The sequence below is a fragment of the Coregonus lavaretus genome (genome assembly GCF_964263955.1).
Source record: "Coregonus lavaretus genome assembly, chromosome: 10".
Taxonomy (NCBI): Eukaryota; Metazoa; Chordata; class Actinopteri; order Salmoniformes; family Salmonidae; genus Coregonus; species Coregonus lavaretus.
The window spans coordinates 9,399,598-9,406,994 of record NC_139997.1 but is presented as its reverse complement, the minus strand read 5'-3'; the positions used below and the strand labels follow the sequence as shown (position 1 = coordinate 9,406,994).

At 46.8% G+C, this 7,397-nt stretch overlaps 1 protein-coding gene across 1 annotated transcript; it reads left to right on the top strand.

The window, feature by feature from the left end:
- The first annotated feature begins 4,631 nt into the window (after positions 1–4,631).
- LOC311136028 (zinc finger and BTB domain-containing protein 26-like) lies at positions 4,632–7,190 on the top strand. Its single transcript, XM_084170091.1, has 2 exons — positions 4,632–5,729; positions 5,923–7,190. The coding sequence occupies exons 1-2, from the start codon at positions 4,647–4,649 to the stop codon at positions 6,112–6,114; spliced, it is 1,275 nt and encodes a 424-aa protein (XP_084026217.1). The 5' UTR covers positions 4,632–4,646; the 3' UTR covers positions 6,115–7,190.
- The last annotated feature ends 207 nt before the right edge of the window (positions 7,191–7,397 follow it).

The following is a 7,397-nucleotide window of genomic DNA, read 5'->3' as shown; positions in this document are numbered from 1 at the left end:
ACCGGCCTGTTCCTGCCACTCGCACCAAGCCAAGGGTGCGAGTCGTCAGCCTGGTTCAGCTCGTCCCTGCTACTCGCACCAAGCCAAGGGTGCGAGCCATCAGCCTGATCCAGCCCACTCCTGCTACTCGCACCAAGCCAGGGATGCGAGTCGTCAGCCTGGGGAGGCCCGTTCCGGCTCCACGCATCAAGCCTAGGGTGCGTTTCGTCGGCCCTGTCCGGCCCGTTCCTGCTCCCCGCACCAAGTCTGTGGTGCGTTTCGTCAGCCCTGTCCGGCCCGGTCCCGCTCTCCGCACCAGGTCAAGGGTGCGCTTCGTCAGCCCGGTCCGGCCCATTCCTGCTCCCCGCGCCAAGGCAGTGGGGCGCGTCGTCAGCCTGGTAAGGCCCGTTCGTCCTCCACGCACCAAGCCAGGGGTGCGTGTCGTCAGTCCGGCTCCGGCCAGCGGGGCTAGACAGGACCAGGGGTACTTTGGGGGGTTGGAGAGGAGGTGGGGATCAAGGCCGGAGCCAGAGCCACCGCCGAGGAGGTATGCCCGCCCAGCCCTCCCTTGTTTAGCCCGTATTGAGGCGCGGTCGCAGTCCGCGCCTTTAGGGGGGGGTACTGTCACGCTCTGGCTCCGGGACTGTGTGGTTTGAGCCAGGGTGTATTCATTTGGTTGTGTTGGGTATAGGGTGTGTTCATTTGGTTGGGTTTTGGTTTTGGTTGTAGTGTCTTGTCTGTTCATGTGACTCCCAATCGGAGGTAACGAGTGTCAGCTGTCGGCTCGTTATCTCTGATTGGGAGCCATATTTAAACTGCCTGTGTTCACCTTGTGTTTGTGGGTTTTTGTTCCATGTTCAGTATTTGTCACTGTGGACTTCACTATCGTCATTTGTTTTGTTGTTTCCGTGGTTGCTTTAATTTAATAAAGTCAACATGTTCGCTAAACACGCTGCGCCTTGGTCCGCTTCCTTAGACGATCGTGACAGGTTTAGATGAGAAGCTCCTGTATACTTTGAATTGCTATCCTTATTTTGTTTGTCTATATACTATGGTATTTACGGTATAATAGCTGCACTCACATGAAGCAGGAATGTGCCTTTGGCCACACCACATCCAAGGCTAATGTAAACAGAAAAGTTGCAAATCTAATGTTGAAGAGAGATAGATCTCACTAGACATATTTTACTAATGTAAATCCACCCAGGTGTGTTGTTGAGGCCCTTACAGTACCAGTGAGTCAGTGGCTGAGAAGCTTGTGAGAGGCTGACTGGATTGAGACAGTCCCCCCTAAAGTGGAGAAAAGTCCTAATCGTTTGTCCATGAAATCATTATACACTATGATCCCAGGTAGATCCTAACAGATCTAATGAGGTCTGATGGATTGTTGAGATCAGGGAAAGGTCAGGAAGAAGTCAACTTAGTATTGGTCCCTTCAGGGTTGTGTCATCGCTGTTGGACTGTTTGACTCCCACTATTACCTCAAGGGACAGCTCTCCAACCCAGTCCCAGCTGACCTATAATGGTATATATATTCTACAGCCTAGTCTGACTACACAGATTGAGGAAATGTTTTTTCACAAAAGTAGTGGAATATTATTCACAAATGTAAATTATCTTCATCAGGCTTCCCTAAGCTGAGAACATTGTGTAGAGATTGTTTTGAAGTCTGTGAAAGTTTGTATGGTAAATCTACAGTCTTGTCTGAATACTCAGATAGAGGAAAATGCATGTTTTTAAACGAGACGAATAATCTATATTCACAAAGATAGTGTAGCATTCACATCTTGAATATGTCTGTAAGCCCCAGGGCAAGACAGTTACTGTGGCATCATCAGACTAGGCCAGTTACAGGGTTTGCTCCTTCAAGCCATTAGCTCCTTGAGGAATATACTTCATCTATTCTTGTCAGAGAAACAATCAAACTTCTCCGGTTGTTGTCAGAACAACAAAGGCATTTTTGACTAAAAGAGAGTTGGGTTTTGATGTTCAACCACAGCCATGATTAGCCTACATGGACAGCTGTGCTCCCGATCCCATAGCCACCTGTTTGACCAGCGCTCATCTTGACCAACTATGACATTAGTTTGACATTAGTCTTGACCAACACTGTATTATGGTGAGCTGCGTGGTCTTGACTCTTGACCGTGAACAAAGGCTCCTGGGATAATAAGATTATAGTCTGGCACTTTCTCTCTGAGCAAACATCAATGACACTAAGTGTAGTTTGAGTAACACTCTGTCACAGAAGAGACTGGTTTGAGCAACACACAGAGGTTCCGTCCCCGTCCCCACCCCCACCCTGCTTCTGTTCCCTCTCCCACACACTCTGACTGGAAGAGGACTGCAATGAACTGTTATTTTCCTGGCTGCTCCTTACCTAGACTACATATTTTCCTATAATGACACACTGTAGGACAGCCTCGAACCAGGTGCATGACTGGTTTCAGACGAGGAAAGGCAAGGAAGCAATGCTTGGTCTAACACAGTTAGGTTATGGTCAAGTGAGGGCAAACATGAGTATCAAACAGCTACGTTATTTTCTATCTGTAAATGGTATTCTTAATGTTAATCAATACGGATTCAGACCTAAAGATAGGATTACTTCGGCTACCATGCTTGTTGTAAATGATATTGAAAATGCATTAGATGGTAGAAAGAATTGTGCTGCCATGTTTGTAGACTTTTCAAAACCTTTTGATACTGGGAAAGGACTGCAATGAACTGTTATTTCCCATGGCAGCTCCTTACCTAGCCTACACACCCTGGCAGCTCCTTACCTAGCCTACACACCCTGGCAGCTCCTTACCTAGCCTACACACCCTGGCAGCTCCTTACCTAGCCTACACACCCTGGCAGCTCCTTACCTAGCCTACACACCCTGGCAGCTCCTTACCTAGCCTACACACCCTGGCAGCTCCTTACCTAGCCTACACACCCTGGCAGCTCCTTACCTAGCCTACACACCCTGGCAGCTCCTTACCTAGCCTACACACCCTGGCAGCTCCTTACCTAGCCTACATATTTGCCTTTATGTAGAACATCTCACAGAGCTCTCTGAAATTAGATGTTCTGGTCCCCCTGGGTCAGTTCAGAGAAATCTATGTTGATAAATGTGTCTGTTTTGCTTAATATGTTTTGTAATTTTGTATATTGTATGTTGTATATATGTTTGATGTATTTATGCAGGGCTCATCTGAAAAAGAGAACCTAGTCTCAGTATAACTTCTCTGTCAAAATAATAATAATTTGGAAAGAAATGATAAGAATGCTTCAGGGGATATACTGTAGCTTAGTGGTTAAGAGCGTAGTGCCAGTAACCGAAAGGTCGCTGGTTCTAATCCTCGAGCCGACTAGGTGAAAAATCTGTCGATGTGCCCTTGAGCAAGGCACTTAACCCTAATTGCTCCTGTAAGTCCCTCTGGATAAGAGCTTCTGCTAAAAATATTATTAAAAGAAATATAGAAAAATTCTGCAAGAAAAATAATTAAGTAAATGATAGACTGAGATGTACATTCCTCGTAATCATCTAAATCTAATTTTTGTGAATCAAGCAGAGATATATTGTAGGGACTCAGTGTGTCTCTCTCATCTGGTGATGGTAGACATTTACAGCAGACAGTTGATCATTGGCTTGCCTCAATGTCTGCTCTATTGTTTATGTGTGTGTGGTTGCTCTCTAGTGGTGAAACCTTTACGTGAGAGCTGATAAATTATAAAACAGTTACTTTTACAACTTTTGTTATTTCATCATATTCCATACCGTGTATTCATTCGGTCGATTAAATTATAAAAGACAAAGGTAAGTTGGGTGAATTGTCTTCAGTACCTGTAGGCTAACTGTGTTGTAAAACTAGGTTACAGGAGTGACATATGATGAGGAATAATTATATCATGATCTGAGAGTTAAATGAGAGCCACATAAGCTGGAACACTTTTAGAAATTCAGCGCATATCAAACATATCGTAGGAATTACGTAATATTAACGTTAGCGTTCTCATCACCAGTCTGAGGGCACTACGGCATTTCAGCATGCGCTACTATCAAGCGCTCCTGCGCACAATAAACGAAGTGCTTGCGTTTGGAACGCCCAGGAAACCGGAAGTGAATCGCGAGCGACTCTTTTTTTGTGAATGAGTGGTGTCGTTTGATGATACTTCAGCGATGCGGAGATGATTACAGACATTTGTCAGCCTACACAATTATAGACACAATATAATTCGTCACCCACCCTAGGCTACGTATTCAGGAGAAGGAAGAAGAGTAGACTAGGGACTCTACTTCATACTCATATCAGGCGAGTTTGAAATATGCACTCTCTTCTGCTGCATCATTCAACTACAACAATACACCGTCTGTAATTCATGACCAGATTGTTATCGAACCAGATTGTTTAGTTTTTAATTTTCGGACATACAGTAGCACTCGTCATGAAGATACAAGATCCCCACTTGAGAAAAGCACATTTTCAGTCATTGACTGGCCTATAACCGTATAGATAAATAAAATAGCTCTTCAATCAATCAATAAAATATATATATATTTACAAGAAAAATACGTTTTTTGTCATATAGAGTAGGCTTGGAAGGTACCTCATAAACAGTAATAACTATGTAATGTTGATGTTATAACATTGTAATTACAGAAAGAGAAGAGCACCACCACCATGTCATCTTCCTTCTCAGACACACTCCAGTTCCGTTTCTCCAGCCCCGCCCACGATGACTCCATCCTGCAGAAGATGAGCCAGCTGAGAGAGGATCGACGCTTCTGTGACGTCACCCTCGTCCTCGGATCGGGGTCGTTCCGCTTCCCGGGTCACCGGGTGGTCCTGGCGGCCTCCTCTGCCTTCCTCCGGGACCAGTTCCTGCTGCACGAGGGGAGCCGGGAGCTGCTGGTGACCGTGGTGCCCAGTGCGGAGGTGGGCCGTCGGCTGCTCCTGTCCTGCTACACAGGCCACCTGGAGGTCCCTCTGAGGGAACTGGTCAGCTACCTGACGGCAGCGAGCGCACTGCAGATGAGCCACGTGGTGGAGAGGTGTGCCCAGGCCATCTCTCAGTACCTGGACCCCACCCTGGCCCACCTGAAGCGGGAGAGGAGCCCAGAGACTGAGGGGACCCCTCCACCACCACCAGACAGCGTTAAACGCCAACCCAGCTCAGCATGTCTGGACGAGGGGGAGATGGAGGGGGAGACCCAAGAGGACCCAGAGGACAGGGACCACAGCCTGGACTCAGAAGACACTCTGGACAGTGTCCACATGGTACACACTAACAGCCCGTACCCTTACAGCCCGTACCCTTACCCGACGGGCGCCCACAGACGCAAGCTGCGCCCGCCCACGCCATGCAGAGAGTACAGGAAGAGGACCTTCTCTCCAGCAGGAAGTCCTGCCCACAGCAGGTCAGGACTGGCTGACAGCTCCCAGGATCAGGAAGTGGGCGGGGACTCTGGAGAAGACATATACATGCTTGCTGCTCGTCACATGCAGGGGGTTGGGGGCGGGTCTCCCGAGTCCTCCTTCGGGGTTCTGACGGGGGCAGAGTTTTCGGGACTGGGATCGGAGATCCTCCTACAGAGACCCTACCTGTGCAGGAAGTGTGACCGAGTGTTCCACCACCTGGACAGCTATGTGGGACACATAAAGGAACACAAGCTCTACCCGTGTCTTCTCTGTGGGAAGAGCTTCAGCCAGAAGAGCAACCTGACCCGACACATCAGGGTTCACACAGGGGTCAAGCCCTTCCAGGTGAGTGGAACACACCCCTCCACCCTTACAGTGTTTAAAGCACTTTGAGCATCTTGACAAGCTCCTGCGGCCACATATACTAAAATGTTTGTATTTTAGTATTGTTTGTATGTAATGTATTGCAATCTGCTTTGGATGTCACTGTCTGCTAAATTGTATATATTATTATTTTATTACTGTATTATTATTCCAGTGCCCGCTTTGCCACAAGACCTTTTCCCAGAAGGCCACGCTGCAAGACCACCTTAACCTCCACACAGGGGACAAGCCACACAAGTGCAACTACTGCGCCATCCACTTCGCACACAAACCAGGCCTCCGGCGCCACCTCAAGGACATCCACGGCAAGAGCAGCCTGCAGAATATGTTTGAGGAGGTGGTGTGAGCCTGGGAGCTGCTGGACTACTGCAGCAAGAGACTTCTGAGTTAAGCATACCAGTGCCTAAATTAAAACGACAAAGAATTAGAACTACAAAGAATTAAAACAAAAAAGAATTACAACCACAAAGAATTACAACTTTAAAGACAAAGAGGAAACTAGTGTAAATGAATTGCACTCAATGTGTATATATGCCAGTATATATATGCCACTTGTTTGCCTCTTTCCTGATGTAGCTAGGGTTTTAGCACAGACCAATGTCTAAATGAAAACTACACAGAAGAATAGGCCAGGAGGGAGAAGTAGACTAAACTATAGTGGATATAAAATATATTGGGGATAAAAATTCTCGAAATGACCAAATGAAGATGTTCTTTCACTAGTTTGCCTCTTTCCTAATGTGGTGTTTTTGCACTTTATTTTCTCCCCCCATCCAGAGACTCTAGTGAGTGTTTTGATGGACTAGCACAGGAACATACAGAATCAATCTACAAACTGTAGCTACATCACTGCTATTTATATTTGTTAGCATTAGTGTGTGTACCCACAAGTGTGTGTTTGTGTGTGTGTGCTTGTGCGTGTGCGTGTGTGTGTGTGCTTGTGCGCATGCGTGTGCGTGTGAGTATACTGTAAGAGAAATGTGTCTGCGTTTCTTTACAATAGATATCTGCTGCTTTGATGCACAACTCCTCGAAGGATCCCATGTGTGTGTTATTAAGATTATGTTTTTTAAGATGATGTTGTTAAGATGATGTTATTAAGATGATGTTATTAAGATGATGTTATTGTCACGCCCTGGCTCTGGGGACTCTTTAATGTTGAGCCAGGGTGTTAGTTCCTATGTTTAGTTGTTCTATGTTTTCTTTCAAGATCGTTTAGATCTATGTTGGCCAGGGTGGTTCCCAATCAGAGGCAGCTGTAGCTCGTTGTCTCTGATTGGGAACCATACTTAGGCAGCCTGTTTTGCACAGTTGATTGTGGGATCTTGTTCTGTATAGGTTTGTGTTGGTGAACCTTTAGACTTCACGTATCGTTTTGTGGTTTTGTTGTTGGTGTAAAGTACTCATTAAAAGATGTACGCCTATCACGCTGCGCCTTGGTCTGCCTCTAATAACGTTCATGACAGAAGATCCCACCAAAATAGGACCAAGCAGCGTGTGCAGGAGCAAACGCCGGGTATGGAACAGGAGGTTACTCTGGTAGATGTCCTCCTCGGTTGGGGGAGAATCACGGAGGAGGAGGCCGTCCGCTACCGGAGGGCGATGAGGGAGGATGCCCAGGCAGGAGAG

Bases quoted from the DNA above. Each gene is read 5' to 3' on its own strand.
- LOC311136028 (XM_084170091.1), top strand. From the start codon at position 4,647: ATGTCATCTTCCTTCTCAGACACACTCCAGTTCCGTTTCTCCAGCCCC. The intron at 5,730-5,922 runs GTGAGTGGAACA...TTATTATTCCAG, and splicing joins CAGGGGTCAAGCCCTTCCAG to TGCCCGCTTTGCCACAAGAC.